Source organism: Neltuma alba, unplaced genomic scaffold, assembly GCF_004799145.2.
Source record: "Neltuma alba isolate B1F8T4 unplaced genomic scaffold, ASM479914v2 tig00013459_pilon, whole genome shotgun sequence".
NCBI lineage: Eukaryota > Viridiplantae > Streptophyta > Magnoliopsida > Fabales > Fabaceae > Neltuma > Neltuma alba.
Genome location: NW_021637695.1, coordinates 244315 through 270269, shown reverse-complemented (window position 1 = coordinate 270269; position 25955 = coordinate 244315). Strand labels below are relative to the sequence as shown.

Genomic DNA, 25955 nt, shown 5'->3' with positions numbered 1-25955 from the left:
TCAAATACACTATGAAAATTAAGACTAGGCCAAGTTGGCTTCAACTCAATTTTGGCCTGTATCTGCAAGCCAATCCAGTCCTTCAAAAGTTATGAGGGCTAGGCAGGGCTAGTTCACATATATTTTCCAAAAATATCATTTTGGTATATTGTGGTCTGGCAACTGGAAACAAAATATCAAATGTGGCGCATACCAAACTCAACAACTAGAGAAGTAAACATTTCAATAAAATCAGCTCATACGAAACTACTAAAGCAACATTATCGACGCCAATATGCTAGTTATGCAATGCAAATGTAATGTTAAGGTTTCAAGTAGACCTGATCAGGGGGAAGACACCGTAAACCTCTTTTTTATAACCTTGAAATGTCACCAAAAAAAAAAACCAAACCAACCCGGTTAAAAACGCCGTAACAGGCAGGGGTGAGCATTTAACAGGATTGAAACGAACCGAAATCAAACCGAATTTCCGTTGAGGAGGCAAAGGAATTACCACTGCATCAGAAATTACCTCTGCTACAGCGTACAAGAAGGTTTATGCCCAACTGATGAAAGATGAATAACCGAGGGAGAGACCAGCAGCCACGCACAGAACCAGACGCAGTCACGGCGAGACTGAGGGAAGCAACACGAACGCAAGGGAGAGAGAAGGAAGAGGTTCGCGAGGTCTGAGGGATTGACGATTGGGTCGACGGTGGGAGAATGCCGTGATGGCGGTGACCACGATTGGGAGCGAGACTGACACAGAGACGGTAGGCGGTGACGGGCTGACAGTGGAAGAAGAGAAAGAGGCAACGACGAGCAGAGGCAGAGCAGGAATTTAGGCCCAAAAAAGGAAGACTTGAATGTGGGGTTTCTCTTTCTGGACTTTTGGGCTTTCTTTTCTTAACGTTGGACACTTGGATTTATTTCATAGGCCTACTTAGTACTTACCCCACAGTCCCACACTACACGCAGCAAAAAACAAAAAGGGAAGAAGAAAAAAACAAGACTCTAAATTACAGGAAACAAATACTATCATAATTATAAAACATCATTTATAGTATATAAACTAGGTCTTACAATTAGAATTAGAGGTAGTATAAAACACAAAGGAAGGCATGAAAGAGACAGGCGATCATGACAATTTTGAAGACAGGTAGTTTCCATAAAAATAAAAGGAGAATTTCTTGTAACATAGTCGAATCAAGGGAGGGAACGAAGCGGAACGGGTAATGGGAAAAAAGAGAGACTCTTAAATTTAAATTAATAGATTTTGAACCGACGATATTTAAAATTTACAGAATATTTTTTATTTTTTCACTATATTTTGAACCTTTAAGATTAAATTTTAGTGGTTTTGATTTATTTTTTTTATAATTTTTATTTAAATAATTTTTCGTCAAATATTAAACCTGAAATGTTCAAAAGCTGAAATCATAATCCTCTAAAACCAGCTGCGTAGTGCTCTGCATACAAGTCTTGCCTTTTGGGCCTGCCATGTTCTCAAAGTTTCAGATGGGCTCCTTAGTCTCTTCCCACGTTGGGCTTCGCCAAGAACTCTTTCTTAATTAATTGTTAATTAACGGATATAATTCATGTACTAATTTTGTTATCTATTGTGACCTTTTAATGATTAAGTTGAATTATTGATTTGGGTTTGGTGCCGAAGCAAAGCAATTTAATAATAAATGCCAGCCTATCCCTCCATGCTTATCAAACATATACCCACAGATTTATGACTCCAAAAATCGTGTGCTTCGAAATGGTATTTTGTGTCCCCCCCCTTTTTTTTGTCTGGCTTTATTTTCTACTTTGAAAAAACAGAGTTAATGATGGATGATATCTTTTTCCTTTTTATTTTTTAACAAATAGAATGTGAATGGTAGATAGTTGTGAAATTTAGAATTTAGACCGTAACTTGTTATTGTGTCCATCTGAAGATCATTGTGACAGTAGTTAGCGAAACTGATGATTTAGTATAATCCAATTAGCTGGCAAAATGATTTGATGAAGTGATAAGGTCAGAAAAGATTCCCAACTGAACATTTGTTTGTTGGAATTCTTAATTCAAACAACCACATTTTGGTAATTTACAAAAACATACTGGTGTCTTGTATTTAAAATTAAATTAACTCTCTAACTAGTTTTATATTAAGGATTCCAGAGAAAGCATATGATTAACAGTCTCTCAGGTTGATGAAAAATAAATAAATATTTAGAGGGCATTATCATCCAATCTATTTTGTATTAGTTAAATGATTTTGATTGGACGAAACTGAGAAGCATCTCATCAAACCTTTAAAGTTGAAATAAAATAAGAGTCTCCCAACTCCCATCGCCCAATGACCATTTCATTATCTTTTATTTCATTCTCAAAGTTCTTCACTTGGTGCAACGAATGCGCATCATGTTAGAAGCCCCTCAATGATTTCTCCAATCATTGTCTAATTAAAGAATTCAAGTCAAATATCCATTCCATTTTGTAATTATTATAGCACTATCCTAACCCGTAACCAAATTTCATAAAAAAGAATCAACAAGTTCCTTTGTTTTTTAAATACACATTTAGATAGTTATTTCAGTCCACATGCAAGCATCATTGACATTCGATAGCTATATACTACTTACGATCCTTAATATAAGACCTTGATCGTTTTATTTTTATTTTGATCATAAATATAATACCCCAATTCACTTTGTCTCTTATATTTATACATTTTTTTTCAAAGTTATCCTTTTAAATAGTAGTTTAGCCAATACACTTGATTAGTAAGATATTTTAGGAAAGACATTACCTATTTATTACAAGTAATTAACTTGACTTTTTTTTAATCTCCTCAAATTAGTCAATAGCTCTTATAGTTAGAACCGAGGTAGTATATCTTGAAGGCTCAAGCAATGATGTTATTTTTCGTCATTAAAAAGATAATATAAATTTGTGGTACTTTCCAAACCCTCTCGAGAAGATTTCATTGTCTCCACCAAGAATCGATTGATATTGCATTGAAAATATCCTTTCCTTTTTGTTATACAAAAAGGGAAATTATGTACTGCTGGCTAGTTACAACTTAGATCCTTTACTTCTGATTATAAATCATATATCTACTGTACCAGAAGGGCACTTACCCAAAAAAAAAAAAAAGCATGGCTAAAAAGAATTCTATCACTTTTCTTCACACAGCAGCGTTAAGGATGCAAAATATCTGGTTAACATTCAATATCAAGGGATAATGAAAAAAAGTCAATGTAATTCATAACGGCACATTATTATTCTTTCGCCCCAAACTGTTATCACTTATTTCTGAATTTCATATTTCACCTGTACATGCTTTTATGACCAATAACCACAGCAAACAGGAGATAACCTAGGTAGCAAACTACTTATATTTTAATCTTTATAGATCTTACCAAACCAACTTTTGTATTGCATCTTCTTCTGAAAAAAAGTTTGAATTGTTTGCATTTCTCTCTTTCTTACAATTTCCCCCCTGGTTGTTGTACGGTACATTGAACCTATAATAATATATTAACTTGTGCACAAGAATTGAAGGTTGAAGTTGGACTTTGAACATAAAGCTCGTGAAACTGACTAGGCTACCGTCTGGGGGGTCTTTTAAATTTAGTGCCGTGTCATATGGATCTCTTAGAAGTCCTCAAAATGACTTTGATTGGTAAAATCAAGGCATTCAAATAAAAGGCTGAGATCAAAACTAAAAGAAAGGCGGAAAAAGTGAGCAATCAAACAAAAGGGAGGTTTGAATGGTACAATTTTGTTGTACTAACTGGGTACCTTGACTGTTAGGGCGGTTTGCATTGGAAACCAAACCAGCCAGAACCATTTACTAACTTTAACCAGCAAAAAATATGTAAAATATTTGATTCTCGGAATCTTAGTACTATTCATCCTTGATTTGAATAAAGCAACCCCACATGGATTTAACCTTCAGAACAAGGATTGATGAAAGAGGAAGAGAGTTCAGTATTACAGGGATCAGTCACATGTGAAACCAGAGATAAACAATTTGAAATTGCAAAATAACTAGAAAATTCTTGGGTAAGTTTTTGCACGGAAAATGCAAATGCAAATGCGGTCTTCTCGTATTATAAAAATCAACATCTTAACATTCAGGATTCCCAAGGTCTTGCTCAGTCTTCTATAAATCAGCAGCATACATCAGCCCCACAGACGCAGGTTTAGGCTACTAAGAAAAAGGGAGAACCAACTGAAAAACTACCATACCCTCAGAAGGCCAGAACCATGTCTATGGAACCAAAGAAGTCCAACAAGATCACAGAAATTGTTAGGCTTCGGCAGATCCTCAAGAAATGGAGAAGGGCGGCCAGCTCTTCAAAAACCACCACCACCACCACTAGCAGCAGCAGTAAAAGTATCAAGTTTCTGAAAAGGACGCTTTCTTTATCCGAACGTGAAGGAGGATCAAACAATTTTGTTCCCAAGGGATATCTGGCTGTCTGTGTTGGGGAAGAGCTGAAGAGGTTCATTATACCCACTGAGTATTTGGGTCATCAGGCCTTTCACATGTTATTGAGGGAAGCAGAAGAAGAATTTGGGTTTCAACAGACCGGTGTCCTGAGGATCCCTTGTGAAGTATCTGCCTTCGAGAGCATATTAAAGAGGATGGAGGGAAAGAAGGACAAGGTTTCCACTCAAGTTTTCCACTCAACAGACAGGTGCTCTGAGGACTTGCTTACTTGTTCCCACCGTCCTCACAGTCCAATGTGCAGATAGATAGTCAGGAATTTTGAAATTGCTGTACTTCAACTTTTTTTCTGGTCCTTTTGTTTTGCACCTTATAAAGGCCAGTTAATGTATGACAGTGAGAGTGAGAGAGAGGATGAGTGACATCAATGTAAGACTCATTTGGGAATTATGAAGCAACGAATTGACCTATATGGTCCAGTTCTATTATTCTAGAGCTGAAGTTTGTAAATCTGTCTTAAGACTTATGAAACATAATTAGAATTTCCAATGTCGTGGTCTTTCATCATGCTAGAGCTAGATTCTTGGGCGATGCAGCTCAGATCATATCTTGATGTGAAGAACTCACATGACATTACAACTCTCATCTTTCATCCATTTGAAAATTAGTGATGGTGTATGCGTGTGTTTGTGTCTTCACTTTATTGGCTTTGTTGTTCTCCTTTCCAGAATGAAGTCACCGTTCAATTCAGGTGTAATGAGAAGTAAACCATTGTTGGATCTCTGCATGAACTAAAATCTGATAGCTTTGGTCAAGCACGAAGAAGGAGCACATACCAAGATCTGGGACAGGAGAGAGTGCCTCTGTTGGCTTTTGTCAAGTTGTTGCGAACACATCATTCAGTTTAATCTAGAAAAACTATGGGCGCCGCGGATTTTAATAGAAGTTCATAAACTGGTTAAAAAAAAAAAACACAACTTTCAGGATGTTATACTTGAAGATTTTGTGGTCCTGAAGCGATGAATAAAGCTGTAATTATCTTAGGTTCCTGCATTGCTGTTGCCCCTGGCTCACCCCCCAAAGGGTAAAAACATAGGAGATATTACTTGATGTGAAAGTGAATATTAATGAGTCTTAGTATGTGGTGCAAAAGTGATAGCCTCATATAAGAACCTATCTTTATAGGTCAAGTCAATATTTATATACTTTCAGAATGCGCTCATACACGATTTACAGGTGACAGCAAAATCGTACCATACGGACAATCTACGGAATTGCCTATCTTAGAAGTCAGTCAGTGTCCTCTGATCAAGAGCCATGCATTCTCCAGGTAAATTGTTGAGATCCTGCAGCATTAGATTGACACTATCCTATACACTAGGCAAACACATGCTTTCAACAGTAAAGCCAAGCCTGACAATATTATATTTAATTTAACACTGCATTCAGGACACGTAGATCCAAAATTTCTGATTGGCATATTCTCAAACACATATTATGCAGCTCACATGCAAGCATTCATTTCAAGGGCTAAACACAAATATCAACAGTGCAAGTTGGTAAATCAACCCTCGTTATCCGTTACACACACACACACCCACACACAACAAAATGCCATTTCAAAAATAGGGAATCTTCCATGAAGTTCTGATGAACCACAAGCGCCCAGACACCCAAAAGCAGCTTTATGTGCATGCCATATCTTTATCAACTTAAGCAGCAAAAATGATATCCTCTAATAAGATATCAAGCAGGTTAAGATATCAAATCACCCGTAGATTCCGTTGAAAAAAGGTAAAAATAGAGGAAAAGTCAAATGGCGCACTCTTCAGATCCAAATCAGATGCCCACATGACATCTATATCCAGTTCCTCTTGGAAGCAGCAATCAAGTTTGCAAGGAATCCACGTGCTGCGTCTGTTTCTAAGTCTGAATCATTATAATTAATACGTGCTGCGTATATTGCAACTTGGACTGTGAAATCACGGGGATTGATCGGAAATTCCGTGAAATAAAAGACAAAAAATTAAAAAAGTTAAATATGAATGAGATATGAATATTTATTATATTAATCTGATTATCTGTTTCTTTATAAACAACTTGAGATTAAAGAACTTGTTTTAACTCTTCAGCAATCAACATCTTGATATTTGTGTCTGTTCCTTATTTTTTTTCTCCAAAAAAATAAACGTTGACAGTTAAATTAACTGCCTAATTTTTAATGATGGGATTTGGATAAAAAATTAATAGATAACAATATGTTCAAAAGTAGCCTGTTGCTTGATGTGTGGTTAAGTGATTATCGAGCCTTATGTTACTTCAAAACAAAATTGACGGTCAAAAGCTTAAAGCATGTTAGTTTCACCGCAACTTAATCAAAGGAGAACCAAAAACCTGCAAACGAGAAATCTGGCTGGATTTGAGGTAATTGATGGTCAAGGGTTTAAAACCATATTAGTTTTACAGATAAAATAGTCTCTCACAACCGATGTTACATCTAGCATTCTAATCCCATTTATGATCCATCCTACACCTCAACGTTATTTTTCTAATATTTATAAAATAAGATCATGCTATTGGATGTAATTAAGTAATAATATTATTAAAAGTGTTTGATGCACCATGAAAATAATATCAGGATGTTGGATGTATCATAAATGAGATTGTGAAACAAAATGCTACTGAAAAATAAAATTAGAATGCTAAATGTTATTTTTACTCCTTTTTTTCTTTTTAATATGAGGCATTGGATCCCAAAATTTTTTTTGCAAAGCATATTCCTATGCTGTGTTGAAAGATAAGAAGTTGAACGGTGCATTAACTTGGTAGACTTTGGAGGAGATATGGCTGGATTTCAGGTAATTGACAGTCAAAGCTAACTGATCTTATTAATAAATGAAACTTGGCTAAATATTTTAGCCTGAGCAATGTATTATTACTAGTATTATTTTTTTTGCCGAAAGTAACGTATTATTTATACGTGGTCCCTGGGTTTACCAACGCTTTTAGCTGCACGCCTTGTTATAATAATGTGACGCAGATTTTTTTTTTAATCGGATGTCTCGGAATAAAATATACTTCTAATATGCTCAGATATTTTGTTCTCTCTGATCGTCTAGGTTTGGCAAGCTCATATCATAGGTATGTTTAATTTATATGCTTTTTCAAGAACAGATTTTTAAATAAGAATTCTGAAATAATAATAATTTTAAATTAGTTCTCAAGGACACACGGCAGATAATGGCAAACACTATTAGGAGTACGCGATGGTTGGCCAGAGTGAGCAGCAGAGGATTGAGAATACAAAATTTGAAATTATTTTTTCTAGACTGTCTTTTCCTGTTATTTTTGTTTTAAGATGCGATTGAGAAAATGCAAACATTTTTTTTTCTTAAATTCTTAGTTCAAAATTTGTTCTAAAAAAAGCATATAAAATTGTCTCATAAACATAAATATATATAGAAAAAAAAACAATGACAAAACACACACTAATTATGTTCGAGAAGACTAACTCATTCAAGCTGTAACGGTTTGGAGAATTGAACGTAAAATAATCTGATGTTGAACCCAAAACTAAAATTGGGGGCTTTTCAGGTCCAGGTCACATCAGAGTTCATTCAAAGGACATCTCTGGCTCACCAATAGAGATTCTAAAGATTATGCATGAGGGGCCTTTCTAACTAAGCTGAAACCCCAAAACCAGGTCAGATTATAGTCATTGAAAAGTTAAGTCAGTCAAAAACTGCTTGTAGCTATCATTGCCAAGGACTAAATGACATCAAAATGTCACAGGATCTGTCAAACCCAGGTATAAAATTTGAAAAATACAAGAATCTAATCTATAAACTTGAAAAATTTATAAACATTTTAGTTCTCAAGTTAGGAGTGTACCTCAGAAGCTGTCTGAGGAAGGCATGACCCCCTTCCAACTTTACATTGTCAGTCATATCAAATTACATCCAAGAAAAATAATGAAGAGTGATGATCAAATCAAACAGCAAACCATTGGTTGCACTTTATAGCACGCAAATTGCAGTTGTAAAGAAAGTATATGAATATCGCTGACTTGTGGGTTGTTCTGGCATTGTAGAAAGACTTGTACGTTCAAAAAGATAGTTCCTCACCATCATTGTAATTTGGAAAAGTGACACATTTGAAGACCTTACACTTTGAACATAAGATATATCCAGTCTGCAGCAGAATGCCAACACAGAAAGAGGTCCCAAAGTCATTGAAAATGCAAACAGAAAAAAAATATATATCAAAGAATTGCCTATCTTAATACACAACCCTAGGCCCGCTCTTTAAGACGTGCCTTATCAATTTGATTTTTGAGTCAAGTAATCACTGTACTTACGGCTCTGCAAGAAGGGCATCTACGGTAGAGCCGCTTGTTTTCGGCTTTGACATTTGTTTTCTGTCCTTTACAGAAGTCACACAGTAGCCATCCTGTTCCATTGCAAGGTTCACACATAATTCCCGGTGCATCAACCTATACATACAACTGAACCAAAGTAAACATGGGTACAAAGTATTATAGTTATGATGGAAGAAAGAGAGACTTCGGTTTGACATCATTTCATCCAATTGATCAGATCAGTAACCCTTTACTTGGTACTGTTTAGAATTTGTTGCCATGTAATTATGAAGGCACAGTCAGTTTCAAGTGTTGTTGCCAAGTTTTCTGTTCAAAACATGATTATAGAACGCTTGGCACCACATGAATTGATTTTTTTGAAAATGTTCTCCGGACAGGAAGATTTTATCAGCACCTGTTAGCAAACAACTAATGACTCACACTTTAACCAGGAAGTTTCGTGCATCCTCCTCACCCAAAAGGAAAAAAAAAAAAGAGAACGTCGCCTGAGAGATTCGAACTCTCGCGGGGAAACCCCATGTACTTAGCAGGCACACGCCTTAACCACTCGGCCAAAGCGACGTTGATACCGTTGTATCTTATTTTGCACTATAATAAAAAAAATAGTCACATGCCTAGTGAGGAAACAGTACTGGATCGTACCGGAAAATTCGGAACTATGCGTGATAATCATGTTGTGATGCAATGGGATCGTCAATTCCAACGAAGGAAGAAGATTTACCTGTTGTTGAACTTGCTGAACCGGGGCGCAATGCGTAGGCTTGAAGTAAACACGTCTTTTACTTGAAAGGAGAGAACCCCAATTTCTCAGCGAATTAAACTTCGCGGGGACCGGAACGGCAATCGTCGCCATTATAGCCCTCTCTTTCACCTCCGACAACACGCAGGATTGAATCACCTCTCCATATACATACCTCCTCTTCGTCATCTCATTATCCTGTAATGAAAACTCTAACCCTCGGTTTTCCACAAAATAACATGATTGCCACTCCCATTAGTGAACGCATTTCATTCTTGCGTCAGCTACTGAGCTCGTCATTCCATTAGACCCAAGCGCCTTTTTTCTCCGTCAACCGTTTTCGGCCGCGTGGCGAGCCTCCGACGAGGGCATCTGGTGGAAAGGAAGAGGGCTCGGCCCAATTTACAGGCTCTGAACATCTAAACCCCAAAGGTTTTTATCCCTAAATAATATCATGAGTTCTGATTCTAGGTACAAGACTTTATTATATTTATAATTAAAATAAAAAGTAGTAGCTTTTAAATGAACTGAAAATGTTAAATAAAAAGATGCACACTATTCTCCCCCACTTTTATGACTAAGTATTCATGAATTATTTTTAAAGATTTATTGTCTTTTTCACTCTTAGTTTAAATACTGAGTTTCATTTAGTTAAGGATAATTTTATAATATTATAAAAAAATATTTATATTAATTTTAAAAACTCGTAAACTTTTAAAATTTGGTTTCATTCAACCCTAACTGGTCGGATCATTTTCTATTCAAAATAACAAGTAGATTGCTTTGATCTGCCTGTTACATGCTAGTATAACTGTATAATATGACCAGTCTCAACTCGTCCAATTACATGGGAATTCAAAGTTTTTAAAAGAATACTTTTTTCTCTAAAAAAAAAGGCAAGTTTTAAAAATAAAAATAGATAAATTGATTAAAAAGAAGATAAAATAACAAATTAATCACATCACAGTTGCAATGTTCATCCATTTTACTTGTATATCATAGTACGTTGACCGATTATATAAACATTCATATTTTGGCACATTCATACTAACGAAATAACCTTTTTTTTTTTAATTTGATGAATAATATATACATTATAACGGTAAGAAATTACAAAATATAATTATGCAAATGATTTGTTCTTTACATAGAAACTATTTTGACATTCAATTTGATCATAAATATAAGACTTCAATTTATTTTATTTTTTATATTTATTTATTTTTCTAAGATAGTTTTTATAGTAGTTGTTTATTTTAAAAGTTTTATTAAATGATAGTTTTAACTAATACACATGATTAATAAGGGTATTTTAAGTATTTACTATAAATAATTAGTTTGACTAATTTTTTTAATCTTAATTAACTCTTACTGATATAACTGATTAACTGATAATTTGGCGCGAATTAATTTTTAAATAAAACATACTGTATTCCGCAACGAACAACTTCAAGCAATGTGCGAGAAGGGAGAGAAAGAGAGGGAGAGTCAATTTCGTTTATCACGGAGCTGTCTCGTAGTCTCTAAACGGAACCCACCATTCTCGACCCCATAAGATTAAGATGATTTCCACTATTCAATACTCACATGCATAAAATCAATAATAATAATCTCATTGATTCTACAATAATGGTGTGACAGTCTTTGATCCCTTGAGGCACAGAAATATCTGATCTTGAAAAGCAAGAGACATAAACCTTCATGATGAGTACCAGACAGGAAAATGGCGTTGGATCGGGAACCAAAAAGCCATTAGTCTTCGCTTACTACGTCACTGGGCATGGTTTTGGCCATGCCACTCGTGTTGTTGAGGTCTTTTGCACAATTCAATTTGTTTTCTGTTTTTCCTGCTATTTTCATCTTCATGTTTGATTCATCACCGATCAATTTGATCCCCCCCCCGGGGCCAAAACCAAAATATTCGTTTTTCTAACTGTTAATGATCTTGGTGTTTTCTGATTGAAAAAGAAACAAATAATAAGAGCTTGATTCTCCAACGTCAGTTTGTTTTGCGGATATTGCTATGGCTTGCATGCAAAGTAATTTTCAATTTCTAACGTTGAAATGCGCAGGTAGTGCGGCATCTAATCTCGGTTGGGCATTATGTGCATGTCGTCACTGGTGCGCCTGAATTTGTTTTCCACTCGGAAATACAATCTCCTCGCCTCTTGATTCGTAAGGTGAGTTTCATTTAGACTCTAGAACTTTAAAATTGGGGGGTAGGATTTGCACCGCTGTTTTTCAAGCACATTGGTTACAAATTGCAGAAATTGCTTATGAAATTATTCATCTGTGTTAGCTATTGTTATCTTGTGAAAAATATAGGAGCTTTTAGATTGTGGTTGCGTCCAGGCGGATGCACTGGCAGTTGATCGCCTGGCCTCCTTGGAGAAGGTAACATCATTTCTGTTTTGGTTTGACACTTCCTGCTAGATACATTATTTCTGTTGCTTACTTTTTTTATTTTTTGTTTTTTTGGCGGGCTATGATAGTATTCAGAGACAGCTGTGAAACCCCGTGATTCTATATTGGCAAAAGAAGCAGAGTGGCTGAAATCCATTAAAGCGGACTTAGTGGTAATCGAAGATATTCTTCCCTTATTGATTGCCAGTAAAATGGATGTTAGAAGTTGAGAAAAGAGCTTCATATGGACCACTCCCCTACGAAGCCGATTTGGATGAAAAATACCTTATTGACTACTAAGAAATAACAACCAGAAGCGAATGAAAAGGAAGTTCTAAATTTAGTTTCACTTTAGAGTATATCTCAGTAGAATGTATTGTCGATCTAATGTCAAAAAGCAGGTCTCTGATGTTGTCCCAGTTGCATGTCGAGCAGCAGCAGATGCTGGCATTCGCTCTGTTTGTGTAGCTAATTTCAGGTGACTTTAGAATTTAAATTTGCCCGCTTATTGATGTACTCTCAACTTCCTAGGCAAATCAGAACCGTCAAGGGTAGGAAGCATATAAAATATGCTGCTCCCTCATGTTCTCAATCACTCATCGTAACAGAATATATTAGCAATACGACAATACCGATGGGTTTATTCACATCTTTTCAGTTTCATCTTGGTCATTTAAATCAGCTTCCTAGTTCTCTGATGTAGGAGTTTAAATTCATTGTTTTTATTCAATACCTGAGACAAACCGGTTTATTTGTTTCTCTGAAGTATGTCAACAAGACAGTAAATAATTTCTTTTCATGTATTTGTAAAATCAGTTGGGACTTCATCTATGCCGAATATGTGATGGCTGCAGGACTTCATCATCGATCAATAATTTGGCAGGTGACAGCAACCTTGTTCTTGTTTAACCCAATCTTATTTAGTGTCATCATCTTGTGGTCAATATTCTTTTTTTTTTTTTGGTGATCAACATCGAAACATGAATTTAGATATAAGCAATAATCATATTTTGGTTCGGAGTTCATCTGGAAGATTTATTTCGAGATTGCCTCCTTATTCTCTGCCGTGAAGTGATTCTCCTGCTGCATTAAGTGTGTCTCACTTCCTTCTTTGTTTTTTTCCTTAACTCCAAAGATGAAGATTTGAGTGTCATTAATGCTATCTTCTGAGTCTCCATTCTAGTCTTTCTATACCTTGAAGTACTGACGTTGCATTATCAGCATTTAGTCACTTGTGCGAAATTTGACAATTGTGACGACAAATATCTTTTCTTTTTCCCCCCTTACTACTGCTTTACTTTTTACATGATTTGCCAGATATTGGAAAATTGATGAAGAGAAAGGCACAATTTATGATGAATCAATGCTTCCTAGCCATTCTATAAGCATTTCCTGCACATACCAGTAAATGTCTCAGACAACTAAGCGTTTATCATGCTTATTTGTATTCCTTGACAGAGTTTGTAATGTCAAACGAAGCTGAAAATGCATCAGAATATGTGGATTTCGTCTGTACCCTTAGTCTTCAAATCTATTGATTGTAAAGCATAGCAACCAATGAACTAAACAGAACCAAAACTTTTGAATTGAAAAATTGGTCTGTTCTTTTTCTTTGAGCTGTGGCTGCAAGCTTAAAGTATTCTAAATGAGTGTATTTGCCTATATATTGATACAGATAGCTGAGGATTATTCCCACTGCGAATTCCTTATTCGCCTCCCAGGATATTGCCCGAGTATATTGGTTTCATTTCATGTTAATTGCCTAAAAGTGTCAATTTACCTTCTTGGATTGGTCTTGGAAATAATTAACAAGATCCGTGGTGCGTATTTGTAGTGCCTGCTTTTAGTGACGTTATTGACGTACCTCTAGTTGTGAGAAGGATGCACAAATCCCCTGAAGAGGTAATTACCTGACAAACCTTAGCGGAACTCATCCAGAGGATGATTTAATTCCCTACGTATTGTCTTCTATTTTTCCTGTCGAAGGTGAGGAAGGAGCTGGGGATAGCGGGCAATGTGAAGCTAGTTATTCTTAATTTTGGTGGTCAGGTGATTATTTCCTCCCTTTTTCGAGAGAAAACTAAGTAGTTTTTTGGCTGCTTGATTACGCTTATGTTCTTTCTCTACTGTCTATGCCCTTCTTTTATTGTCGCATCCTCATGTACTGGGATTAAGGATGACCCTTGGATTTCTGCCATTACAATTACAACTATCAATATATTTTGTGGTTTGAAGTGCGTATCAGCATATATAACTCATTGCAAGCGTCAAGCATTCAATCATGTGATGTTTGGATTCCTACATATCCTTCTTCCATTCATTTCATTGTCATTTTCTTTACTGACCATCATTTTTGTGCCATGCTGAGTTCCTATTAAAATCTTTTGATGATAAACCCACCACAATTTTGAAGTCCGATGTTTGGAGTAGCATGAGTTTAGAGAACTTTCTATTTGACTATTTGAGCAGCTATGTGCTCCTTCATTTTGCTCTTAGCATCATTCAAGCTACAGCATATCATGTAATCTTCATGCGTAATTGCTTATTCTCATCTCCACACACAGAAGAAACAACTATAAACTTGTCCTTATCAGGACTCAGAATTAATATCTTATGACTCACTCAATACTAATTATTGTTGTCCACTTCATCCATGCTCAGATCAAGGACCCAAAACGTGCAATTGAAATTCAAAACCCTATGACTAAAATCTCGAGATGTAAAACTGTAACATAGAAGTTGTACTTTTTCAACATTTACCGTTCTCATTTCGAAGTATAAATTATGTTTTCTCTTTCCACAAAATGCAAGAGAAGCCGTATTAACTAAATGAAGTTATGTAGCAATCCATGATATTTTCCTTGTTTCATGAACTGTTTTACGTTAGACTTGAATAATATAGCCCTCTAGTGCATCTATTTATTTACTGTAACTGGTTTATCTGAGGCAACACCTTTGGTTGGATATTCGCTTGCATTTAGAAAAGAATCTGTGGGTAAACCTGTTTTATAGATATTTTATTGTCGCAATGATTTGTTAATGTGCTTTGTCATATATTGTCCCATAAACCTTTAACTGTAATTTTTCTTGTGTACGTGTCATTGACCTTTTATTCTTCTGCCTCTACGATTTCTCACAATGTCTCCAGCCATCAGGATGTAGATTAAAGGAGGAGTTCTTACCTTCTGGCTGGTTGTGCCTGGTAACTTAGCTTTTATATTCTTCTGGCTGGTTGGTGTGCTCTTGGCGACTTATTTGGTGATAATTAGCCTTGGATCAGGTTTGCGGTGCTTTTGACAGCCAGGACCTTCCACAAAACTTCAAAAGGCTTGAAAGAGATGCATACACTCCTGACATTATTGCAGCCGTGGACTGTATGATTGGTTAGTATAGAATTTCAAGGTAGCAAAGCTGAATTAACAGAAAGGTTAGACATTTGTACTGATGGCTTCTTGACATTTCAGGAAAAATTGGATATGGAACTGTCAGTGAAGCCTTAGCATACAATTGTCCATTTATCTTTGTACGCAGAGATTATTTCAATGAAGAGCCTTTTCTGAGACACATGCTTGAGGTACTCTCATGAATTTCTCTTTATTAATGTCCTATTCTACCCCATGTCTTCTGTTGCAGGCGCCACAACTCTGTAATCATTATCTTGTTTTTTTGTTTTGTTTTCGGTTGATGATCATTTTCTTCTTTTTGACATAGTATTATCAAGGCGGTGTTGAAATGATTAGGAGAGATTTACTCACTGGCAATTGGAAACCTTATTTAGAGCATGCAATGAGATTGAAACCACGCTATGAAGGAGGTGTTAATGGTGGTGAGGTATCCTCTTTTTCCTGAATTTATTGACTCTTGGGGTTTCTACTTGTATAATTTCATGCAAGTGCTGGGCTTTAGTTGTTGATTATTCTTTGCGTCGTATAAATTGTTGCTCAGTCTGATAGAGTACAAGGAATAAATAAATCTCCGGTTAGTGATGGAAGTAGACAGGCAACCATGTTAATATATATTTGTTGAAAGAGCAAAGATAACATCTTTGAACATTTTTATTCCTATGAAATATAATTCTTCCCTTTATCAACTTTATTTCTACAGTGTTGTGGCTGTACTTGTAAGTTTGAGCTTTTAGTAGTTTCATGACCAAGGTATGATCTAATCCATCTGAATTTCATCCTAAAAGACCCAGTCATGATTGGGCTCTGGAGATAAATTATTAGGCCAAATCGACTAGCATTGATAATTTATAATATGGAAATTTTAATTGTTGATGCAGATGTTTCATATTCTTCTTCATTCTATTTTCAGACCAGTTAGTATGAATGTTGAAAGAGGAAGGAAAGAACAAGGAAATATAACAGGAGTAGAGTAGAAGCAGCAGCAAAATGTTCTGATTTTGCTTTTTGACATATATCTTTCACAATAAAGTATTACAACTCGAGCAAGCAAATATCAAAAGATTTACTACTTCCCTAAAATGAAGAGAATAACTTATTTCATTTTTACGAAAAAGCATGGTCTTAAATAGATATTCATAACCTAATATTGCTTAGGGCACCAAAAAGTTCAGTTGAACATTAGGGATCCTGGGTTAGTCAGCAATTAGCTTCATGCCAAGGTACAAAGACCAAAAGACTAAACAAGAAGGCCTTAGCTGCAACAGCAACTACATTTCAACAACAACATATATCAAGCACTGTGAATCAGATTAACTTGCTAATATATCTTAATAGGATGGGTCTGAAAATGGAATCTTAAAAGCCAGGAGTATTCTAAATTTTGCTTATCCAATGACCATTAACAAAAAAAATAAGTTCAGGTTTCCACATTCTGAATACTAGAAAATTTACTCTCCATTTGAGTGAGTTTTCAGTTGGAATCTATCCCACTAGTTTTATGTTACCTTTTGAAGCCTTTAAATATCTGCGAAAGGAGTTGATGATTTCTTTAAAAACCTTTTTCAAAGTTTAGGTGGCAGCACACATCCTGCAGGAGACAGCCTCGGGAAAGAAGTATGCACATGATAAGGTAGAGGTCATCTGATATCTGTTACTTGCAGTGTTGTTTTTATCACAGTGATCTTTGACGAGAGGGATGGAACTTGAATTTATGCTCCCTTTTCTTTTCTATCATTATATGTAGCTTAGTGGAGCAAGAAGATTACGAGATGCTATAGTTCTTGGGTATGAACTACAAAGGGCCCCTGGACGAGATATTGCAATCCCAGAATGGTATGCGACTGCTGAACACCAATTAAGCCGCTTCTTACCTCATTCGGATTACGGAACCACTGAATTAAGCAAGTGAGTATCAGTTTTCTTTGACTAACTGCATGTGGTCATACTGGTCATCATGACTTTGTTATGGACGGAGTAACTCATTTTTGGTGGTTTCCTTATTCTATTTCTTCAGGCATTGCAAATACTTTGACATTCTTCAAGGAGATGTTCAAGGTCTTTCAGATACTGAGGATTTCCTACAGACCTTAGCTGAATTAGAAGAGCAGCACACAGAGCGGGAGAGAAAGGCTGCCGCCAATCTCTTCAACTGGGAGGTATTTTCTCATTTCATATGAAAATTTAGAACTTCAATTTTTCGACTCTGGACTAATCTCTTTGACTCTGTGGTCATGATACTACCTTATAAATTCAAATACTTCTGCATGTTGGTGATTTATTTGTTTGCCTTTTCCGATGTTGTGTAAAGGAAGAAATTTTTGTGTCAAGAGCTCCTGGAAGGCTAGACGTAATGGGTGGAATTGCTGACTATTCCGGAAGTCTTGTCCTGCAGGTTGGATCTTTCTGTTTGCTTAAACATTAAATTTTCACATCATCCTAGTCGGTACTAAGCTTCACCTGTTACAGGCTTTAAAAGTTAGTTTAAGTGAATCCTATTTAATGCATCTTGAGGCAAATGTGGCAAAACGCTGATCTTGTTTTATTCCTCTGACTAAATGCATATATATAGTACAAAGATGCTCTAAGTAAGATTATTGCAATAAAGACTAAATTCCTAAAACTAAGGAAACTTGAAGAATGTAATTCTGTACATTTTTTTGGCCAAATATAGTTATGTAGATTTAGTACACAATAAATACACTAAATAACACTTCATCCAGACTTATAATTAAGTTACTTATAACTACCTTATTGGACTCAGGAGAGTTAGTTAAATTATTGATATTGTCTGAAAGAAAAATCTCAATTTATCATTATTAAATGCTTCAATTTTAAAAACATCCATCTCTCTCATGTCTCAAAGCAACCTCTTACACTACTCATGAAAAATTGCGTAAGGGAAAATTGGGAAATAGTCCATCTTTTTTTGCAAAGTGACTTATAAAAAGCACTATCAATTTCTGCTATAATGTGGTTTATATATAGGATCGGAGAGGATGGTTATTATTTTTCATTTTTGGATAAAATTCAATGCTAGAATAATTAATAAATTAATAATTATACAAATAAGATTTCCATACGTGTCTCTGTTTTGGCCAAGCAACTTGTGATTTTGAAATGCAATTATGCTAGCAATTTTATTCTTGAATTTATAGTCATTTACTGACTTCCTTCTTACCTCTCTTTGCCCCTTATTTGAAGATGCCAATAAGAGAAGCCTGCCACGTTGCTTTACAACGAATTCATCCCAGTAAGCAGAGGCTGTGGAAGCATGCTCAGGCTCGACAAGATAACAAGGAACAACATCCCAAGGCTGTCTTGCAAATCGTACGTTGGAGAACTTTCAAAGTCAATGAAAACTTTTACAATAAACAATACTTACCATTTGTTGGAATTTGTCTAACTTAGTCTGACTGATTGGTATACAAAAGTAATAAGTAGAGAATCTTATGAGAAAAATCCTTTCCATTGATATGGTTATTCTTTATAATTTTAATCTTGTAGATGATGACTATTTTCTTAACGTGTGTTTTTGGATCATGCCAGGTCTCATATGGCTCGGAATTGAGTAATCGTGGTCCGACCTTTGATATGGATTTATCCGATTTTATGGATGGAGAGAAGCCAATTTCGTATGAAAAAGCAAAGGAATACTTTGCTGAAGATCCTGCCCGAAAGTGGGTAGCAATTAGATTGGTATTTTACATGCATACGCCTTATGGCATTCTGTTATTTTAATATGATTACCGCCATTACAGGTGGGCAGCATATGTTGCGGGAGCATTTCTGGTCTTAATGAATGAATTGGGTTTGCGTTTTGAAGATAGTATCAGCATGCTGGTACCTTTGGTTCTCTATTGAATTTACGAATCTATACATTTACTGCAGAAACTTGACATCTGCCAAATACTTAAGAGAATGTAGTATAAACGTTATGAAAAGAGCTTTTGCCTGAGTAATCAGAAGATATTTTGCACTCTGCAGAAAATGGTCCTTTAGACAACATATTGAAAAAGATGGGCAAAATTCAATTTTAAAAGATATCATGGTTATTACGTTAAAAAACAGTTATCATGGCTTAAGGTTACGCTACTTTATCTATTGTCATCTCTTTTGCTAACATCATGATATTCTAAACAAAAATGTTTAGATTTTATCTGCAGTCCCAGAAGGGAAAGGTGTATCATCATCTGCATCTGTTGAGGTTGCTAGCATGTCTGCCATAGCAGCTGCCTATGGTAATCATACTACCAAATTCCTCTCTCTCTTTTAAAATATTCTTTTTCATGGTGAAATTGATGCCGAGCTGAACAAAAATTTAAAGAAATCGCTTTGAGAAGTTGTTCTTTTTTTTCCTTTACTTTTATCTCTATGGTTCTGGTATGAGATCTGCTATGGATTAGTTTGACGTAAAAGTGGATTATTTTCCCCGTTGAATATACGGTTGCAATCTTTTTTCAAGATAATACTTACTGCCATAAATTTCCCTTTTGCAGGATTAAATATCAGCCCGAGGGATCTGGCGTTGCTCTGCCAGAAGGTCTGATCTTTGCTTAGCCTTCTAATCATTACTAAATTCTCTTGACCACATATGCAAATTCACTCATTATTCCAAACTTTACATTAGGTAGAGAATCACATCGTTGGAGCACCATGCGGTGTCATGGACCAGATGGCTTCAGCATGCGGTGAAGCCAACAAACTTCTTGCCATGATTTGCCAGGTTTACATCATGACAAGCCACACAAAACAATATTTTCTCATCTCCAGAAACAATATCATGGTGTTGTTTGATGTCCATGCAGCCGGCAGAGATTGTTGGCCTTGTAGACATTCCTAAACACATCCGATTCTGGGGGATTGACTCTGGAATTAAACACAGGTGGCTGTTCTATCATTAAGTTTCAACTAATTGGCCCCTGTGTATTTACATAGAAACCTGAGACAAGTCATATGATTCACGACTTGTAAATAGTGAAACTTCCTGCAACTTCTATGGATATATTGACATTGAAATATTGGTTTTGCGATAGTTTCTTGTCCTGCTTTATGGCCATCAGTTTGTGCTGGTCTGGAATCGTTGCTCTATGTTAGCCTTGCTAGGAGAAGGAAATTACAAATCTCAACATTTGAGATGAGATCACAAAGAAAATTTCCAACTAAAATCTTATACTTTATTTCCATCTGCATCTAGATTTCATGAAAATACCCTTTTAGTCGTTGCAAATTATTAACCCTTGACACCCAATTCATTTCTTATTCTTCTTTGTTCTCTCCTGCTCCTGTACCATCGCAATGGTCATCTATTTCAGCGTTGGAGGTGCGGACTATGGGTCTGTAAGGATTGGTACTTTTATGGGTTTGAAGATGATAAAGTCCAGGGCCTCTGACAAATTGTCTGAGACACTTGCTTGTAGTTCGAGCCGTGATGAAGAGGATAAAGATGATATAGAACTACTAAAACGAGAAGCCTCATTAGACTATCTATGCAATTTGCCACCTCACAGGTAAAGCTCTTCTTGCTAGAATGGGTTGTGAGGGTGACGCATATTTTTGTAACAGTATGAAGTTGAATCATCGCTCTGACAATCTCCTGATTATATTGGGTATTAGTACCCCTAGTCATTGCGTGAAGTATATATGGAATTACTTGAGTTTTTCATTCGCAGATACGAGGCTCTTTATGCGAAGGCTATTCCTGAATCCATTCCTGGTGAGAAATTTTTGGATCAATACACTGATCATGATGATCCTTTCACTGTTATTGATGGGAAACGTACCTATGGAGTAGTAGCTCCAACAGCGCATCCCATATATGAAGATTTCCGAGTCAAGGTTAGCCCCTGGGTCTAAATATTTCATTGGTTATGAATACGAAATGTCTTTTCCGCTCACCTTAGCATCTTTTTGGCTCAATTTTATACCACAGAGGATATAATGATTTCAATATGTTTGTGCAAATGCGTGTTCCTTGCCTCTACGCATTACATTAGCTGTTACTTCTTCCCACTGTAATGTTTTACAGACCTTTGAAGCACTGTTAACGTCAAAATCTTTGAATTATCAACTTGCAGCACTCGGAGAATTGCTATACCAGGTATCAAAATGTACCGTTGTTTATCAATCTACCGCCCTATTATTTTCACAGGCTGCTCCTGCAAATCAAAATACTGAAGAAAAACTGGAAATTAGAAGGACAAACAAGCTTTTGACCATTAACTGTCATTTGCAGTGCCACTACAGCTACAGCGCTTGTGGACTTGGGTCTGACGGAACAGATAGGATTGTACAATTAGTAGAAGACTTGCAGCATAGTGCTGCATCCAAAGCTGTAGGTGGGACGTTATATGGAGCCAAGATTACTGGGGGAGGTTCAGGTGGAACAGTTTGTGTGATTGGTAAAAACTGTCTAAAGAGCAAAGAACAAATTCTTGAGGTAAGTTTATTCTGTAATTCAGTCATAAAATTAGAGATATTATAATCACAACCTCCTCCACACAGTTGTTTTTCACTACTACATATGGTGTCTGCATTTACGTTTTGGGTGGTTTTCACAGAAGCAACAAGAGTGTTGCTTTCCATCAAAACATGATTTTGAAAAGATTTCAATGTAATTCTGAAGTTGTAAAGAGATCTCAACTTTTCAATCATTTTGGTGATCTTGGAGTTGTTCCAAACCCAACCCCCCGCCCCCTCTCCTTTCGTGCATGCCTTCTGAGTTGTCCGATATATTCTTTCATTTCAGCTTCAGCAGAGGTACAAAGAAGCCACTGGGTATTTACCCTTTATGTTTGAGGGTTCATCACCAGGTGCTGGGAAGTTCGGGTACCTGAAAATAAAGCGTCGTGCTGGTTCCACACAAGATCGTCAGCCTAGCACAGCTAAGCAGTAACGACCGAGAACAACAGCTGATCATGTTTCCCCCTCATATTGAGAACCGCCTTTCACAGTCTCGCCTTTATTTATGACAATCACCAGAACTTGTAGGATTCAGTATAATTTGAACGAGCCCATAAAAAATAATTTGCTTTCATCCATTTCTAACTTCTAATTAGATTTCTAATTCTTGGTCTTTCACCAGTATTTCCACATTTTTTGGACGTTTAATTAATGTCGCCCTAGATCCTAAACCACTGCACCCTCAATCGTTAAATTCAAATTTCTCCATCATCGAACATCTTGGTTGAGATTGAATTTTTAGTTCTGATTCTAGATGTCCATCAATTCTAACTTTCTCTGCTTCATTGCAGTACTTGAGATTTTTCGAGAGGTTTTACAAGCATAAGTTATTCTCTCCATGTACCCCAAGGGAAAACAAAAGACTCCAGTCTTTAAAGAGTCCTAGTTAGAATGCGAAATATTGTACTCTAAATTAACAAGAGTCCCATTAATATGACCTTCACGGTCAACTTGCGGTGTTGTGTGATTATTTTTAACCTTTCCTCTGACATGTGTTACAAAATCAACTTTCCTTTTGTAAAGGATCTAAAATACACAAATACGAGTGGAAAGGAAACCACATTATTTCTTTAGAAGAAAAGAAAAGAACCAGCTCCAACTAGCTTATTTCATTAAACTATAAAATGTGCTAGCGGCAGAAAAGCCCATAGATATCGAAAGAGTAAAATGGATTGGACTATTACAAAGCTCAAGGCACAGAATTTTACAAACGGTCACCTTCAAGGTTCAGGTGGCTTGTCATTGTCTTGCTTGAAAACAGATTCATATGTCTGTATTCTTCGCTTTGATTCCGGCAAGTCCAGTTCTTTTATAAATTCCTCAGTCATCTTGATGAAGTCATTCATGTAGGTTCGTTTCCAATCCTTTAAAATCACATAATCAGAGAAGGAAAATAAGAACTTATCTCGGAATAGATGAGGAGGCAGAAAGGATTTTTTTTTTTTTTTGGCCAACGCAAAAAGAAGATTTCAAGTATAGTATATGAACAAATTATTTGAAGATTGAACATTAATCACTGGTATCTGACAATCTCAAACTGTATGCATCAAGAAAAAATCATCATAGCGGCAATGAGGGTTTTCAAGATTTAACCAACTCGCTATATCGTCAATTATGAGGAGATCACATCAATTATGACAGTTCCCTTCCAAACCACGATATCATAATTTTTCATGGCTACCAAATTAGCCTAGAGACTAGAAGAACAGGATATCATCCTCCTTTCACAATCTCATTAAGGCATATCATAAAATTAAACATGACAAAACTTGTAAGATTTTGAGCATAAGAAAAATTTAAAAGCAATTAGCGTTTTAACTGTCCTAAATATCATAGCAATTTTCTTTTTCATACAATTTTTGCCTAAATTTTTTATAAATAAGTTCTCAAATACTTGAGAAATTAGATTGTTCACATACCAAAAGCTACCGAAGAGGACAGATCTAAGCAAACAATAAATTGTGACAGTGTTTAACAGATCTGAAAAACTTTCCCACCTAAAACTATAGGAAAATATGAGGAAAAACTTAAAAGGAATGTCAAACATTTATTTAAAAACACCGTCCAATTTTCATGAGCAAGAAAACAACACAGACATTGAAGTGAGAAACATTTCATGAATGCTCTGAAACTCCAAATCTTGCTAGTCACTTCGCATATTATGTAAGGTTTGAAAGAAGGCAACCACAACTGACCTGTATCTTTTTCCTGGTTGTGTAGCCATTCAATTATGTTCTAAAACTTTAAAGATAGAGACTGGGATCAATTTTGTAATTTTCAATAATTTCAAAAATAAAGCTTGGCTGCTCACCTCAAAATCCCAATCTCCATACACGTTTGGGTCGCTTTTGTTGCTCCAAATGTAAGTATGAGCTTGTAACTTTTCAGAATTATCCTGCAATTATTGTCTTTTTTATTAGTATTTTCCCAACAGCACAGATGCAGTGTATTTATATGTTAAATTTGGGATATATAAATAGCCACACCGTCCTCACTCATCAATTAAAATTTTGATTCAAATTTGTTGACCCACTTTGTGGACCTATACCCTATTCAATCTGTCCTTCAGTCTTTTTCTTCATTTGTTCTTAGGTTGATTAATGCAACTTGTAATGCAAATATGCAATGATGCTGAGAAGGAGAAAGAAAATTGTTTTAGATACTGTCAAACTTGCCTTCAAATAAACATGAACATCACTTCTTTCATATTCAATATCCTCAAACTCGTCCAAAATAAATAATTCCAAATCTGAGATGCCTTGCAGGACCTGACCAGAAAGAAAGGAAAAGGAATGAGTTACTCAAGATGACCACCCCACATGCTGTTTGAACAATTGTCGGTGAGAAAAGAGAAACTAATGAAACAGGGAATGTATCACATAACTCCACAACCATGCCATACATAAGAAAGGAAAAGGATAAACAGTGACTTAGGACGTATGTATTTTCTTGCACCTTCAATAATTTTACACAGGCACGAGATCAGATTTGCTCGTAAGCTATGGAGATAAAACGTTGCAATCAGTTAGGACGTATTTATTTCTTGCAAGATCAGATTTTAACCTAACTCGGAGTAAGATGTTGCTTCTATACATCCAAGCTTAAAATTTATAGATATGGTCAGCAATGTGAGAACAACGTAGGTTTCCATTCAAAACAAGGAAATGATGAAAAACTACTGAACAGGACGTAGATAGATGGCTAGCTCGGGAGATTCAGGTATTAAGTGATGCCTATACGAAGATGCATAAGCAAGTATTTCCGGATCGTATAAGTTATGACTAAACCAATACATTGACGTTAATAAGGTCAGGGATATTACAGACCCTTCCAGTGACTTTCTTATCCTCCACAGGCAGAATAGCGGGATAAACACGACCTTTGATGCTAAATCTATGACTGCAAGTCAAATCAACAACTAAGTTAACAGTCCCAAGAACATAAACGATGGAAAAAAAGTGATCAAATGCCCAAACCCCTAAGATCAAACATTGTGGTTCCCATAGGGAGACATAAAAAGGGAAAGTCTCGAAGGGTTGCGCTCCAAGGATGGAGCAGCACCATCGTTGATAACTTGTGAATAGGAGACCGGTGGTTCAAGCATTTTGAATTTCCTTGATTAGAATTCCCACGCTATTTATGTAGATAGGAAACTAAAGTGGCCGATCGTACAAAAAGTTTCAAATCAGTAATCAAATTGATGAGAGAGGGAGAGATAGACAAACTGGTCGGGCAGGGTGGCAGGGGCAGAAGGAGGAACGCGCTTGAGAAGGACTTGAACGACGTCGTCGGCTAAGAGACTGCCATAGACGAAGACGTTGTGGAACTGATTCGGAATGCTGACAGAACTAACCGCACTCATCTTCTCTAATTCACTCCCGCTGCTTCTCTGCACTTTTAAGCTCAATCAATCGCAGGTCTCATAGGATAAAATAAAATTATTATAATTAGATTTTAAAGAGGGCGCTGAGGTGAGGATGGAGTTCACTTCTTTTTATTCTATTTATCTGACCAATTCTATAGCCGTCATCAATGTTCTTTAATTACTTCTTTTTTTGCCAGCAATGTTCTTTTTTTATTTTTTTGGTAATAATTAATAAATGATGTTCTTTATACCAATAATAAAAGTAAATAGGTGCTAATGTATC

At 36.0% G+C, this 25955-nt stretch overlaps 4 protein-coding genes and 1 non-coding gene across 6 annotated transcripts; 2 read left to right on the top strand and 3 right to left on the bottom strand.

Annotated features, from left to right (window-relative positions):
• Positions 1-4092: 4092 nt before the first annotated feature.
• On the top strand, positions 4093-4946 carry LOC114737530 (auxin-responsive protein SAUR71-like). Its single transcript, XM_028925479.1, has one exon. It carries the CDS (start codon positions 4241-4243, stop codon positions 4730-4732), a length of 492 nt encoding a protein of 163 aa, XP_028781312.1. The 5' UTR covers positions 4093-4240; the 3' UTR covers positions 4733-4946.
• Positions 4947-8240: 3294 nt separating this feature from the next.
• Positions 8241-9883, bottom strand: LOC114737532 (uncharacterized). The gene is made up of 3 exons (XM_028925481.1): positions 9524-9883; positions 8782-8916; positions 8241-8615 (listed from the first exon to the last, which is right to left on the bottom strand). The coding sequence occupies exons 1-3, from the start codon at positions 9728-9730 to the stop codon at positions 8529-8531; spliced, it is 429 nt and encodes a 142-aa protein (XP_028781314.1). The 5' UTR covers positions 9731-9883; the 3' UTR covers positions 8241-8528.
• TRNAS-GCU (transfer RNA serine (anticodon GCU)) lies at positions 9282-9363 on the bottom strand. Its single transcript has one exon. It is a non-coding gene; the product is annotated as a tRNA-Ser (tRNA).
• A 1362-nt stretch (positions 9884-11245) lies between the features above and the next one.
• On the top strand, positions 11246-22303 carry LOC114737533 (L-arabinokinase). The gene is made up of 29 exons (XM_028925482.1): positions 11246-11353; positions 11614-11721; positions 11867-11935; positions 12034-12117; positions 12346-12422; positions 12761-12827; positions 13620-13677; positions 13779-13846; positions 13931-13993; positions 15093-15146; positions 15225-15327; positions 15409-15518; positions 15656-15775; positions 16922-16978; positions 17093-17253; positions 17363-17504; positions 17657-17740; positions 18550-18675; positions 18895-19025; positions 19107-19188; positions 19499-19586; positions 19845-19888; positions 19976-20071; positions 20154-20230; positions 20661-20855; positions 21018-21183; positions 21374-21445; positions 21581-21784; positions 22094-22303. The coding sequence occupies exons 1-29, from the start codon at positions 11246-11248 to the stop codon at positions 22238-22240; spliced, it is 2961 nt and encodes a 986-aa protein (XP_028781315.1). The 3' UTR covers positions 22241-22303.
• On the bottom strand, positions 22224-25734 carry LOC114737529 (AIG2-like protein D). Of its 2 annotated transcripts, XM_028925478.1 has the most exons (6): positions 25533-25734; positions 25134-25206; positions 24483-24575; positions 24119-24202; positions 23026-23171; positions 22224-22304 (listed from the first exon to the last, which is right to left on the bottom strand). In XM_028925478.1, exons 1-5 carry the CDS (start codon positions 25667-25669, stop codon positions 23028-23030), a joined length of 531 nt encoding a protein of 176 aa, XP_028781311.1. In that variant the 5' UTR covers positions 25670-25734; the 3' UTR covers positions 22224-22304; positions 23026-23027. The 2 variants fall into 2 exon arrangements, with proteins under 2 accessions (XP_028781311.1, XP_028781309.1); XM_028925476.1 differs by lacking the exon at positions 22224-22304 and having other exon boundaries at positions 22712-23171; positions 25533-25733.
• Between the last annotated feature and the right edge of the window lie 221 nt (positions 25735-25955).

What these genes read in the sequence shown, in the direction of transcription:
- LOC114737530 (XM_028925479.1), top strand. Translation starts at nt 4,241, where the DNA reads ATGTCTATGGAACCAAAGAAGTCCAACAAGATCACAGAAATTGTTAGG.
- LOC114737532 (XM_028925481.1), bottom strand. Translation starts at nt 9,730, where the DNA reads ATGACGAAGAGGAGGTATGTATATGGAGAGGTGATTCAATCCTGCGTG. An exon ending in TTCAGCAAGTTCAACAACAG is followed by an intron (nt 8,917 to 9,523) that starts GTAAATCTTCTT and finishes TTGTATGTATAG; the next exon opens with GTTGATGCACCGGGAATTAT. An exon ending in GATGCCCTTCTTGCAGAGCC is followed by an intron (nt 8,616 to 8,781) that starts GTAAGTACAGTG and finishes ATTCTGCTGCAG; the next exon opens with ACTGGATATATCTTATGTTC.
- LOC114737529 (XM_028925478.1), bottom strand. Translation starts at nt 25,669, where the DNA reads ATGAGTGCGGTTAGTTCTGTCAGCATTCCGAATCAGTTCCACAACGTC. An exon ending in ATAAGAAAGTCACTGGAAGG is followed by an intron (nt 24,576 to 25,133) that starts GTCTGTAATATC and finishes CTTTCTGGTCAG; the next exon opens with GTCCTGCAAGGCATCTCAGA. An exon ending in ATGTTCATGTTTATTTGAAG is followed by an intron (nt 24,203 to 24,482) that starts GCAAGTTTGACA and finishes CAATAATTGCAG; the next exon opens with GATAATTCTGAAAAGTTACA.
- LOC114737533 (XM_028925482.1), top strand. Translation starts at nt 11,246, where the DNA reads ATGAGTACCAGACAGGAAAATGGCGTTGGATCGGGAACCAAAAAGCCA. An exon ending in TGCACAAATCCCCTGAAGAG is followed by an intron (nt 13,847 to 13,930) that starts GTAATTACCTGA and finishes TTCCTGTCGAAG; the next exon opens with GTGAGGAAGGAGCTGGGGAT. An exon ending in TTCTTAATTTTGGTGGTCAG is followed by an intron (nt 13,994 to 15,092) that starts GTGATTATTTCC and finishes CAATGTCTCCAG; the next exon opens with CCATCAGGATGTAGATTAAA.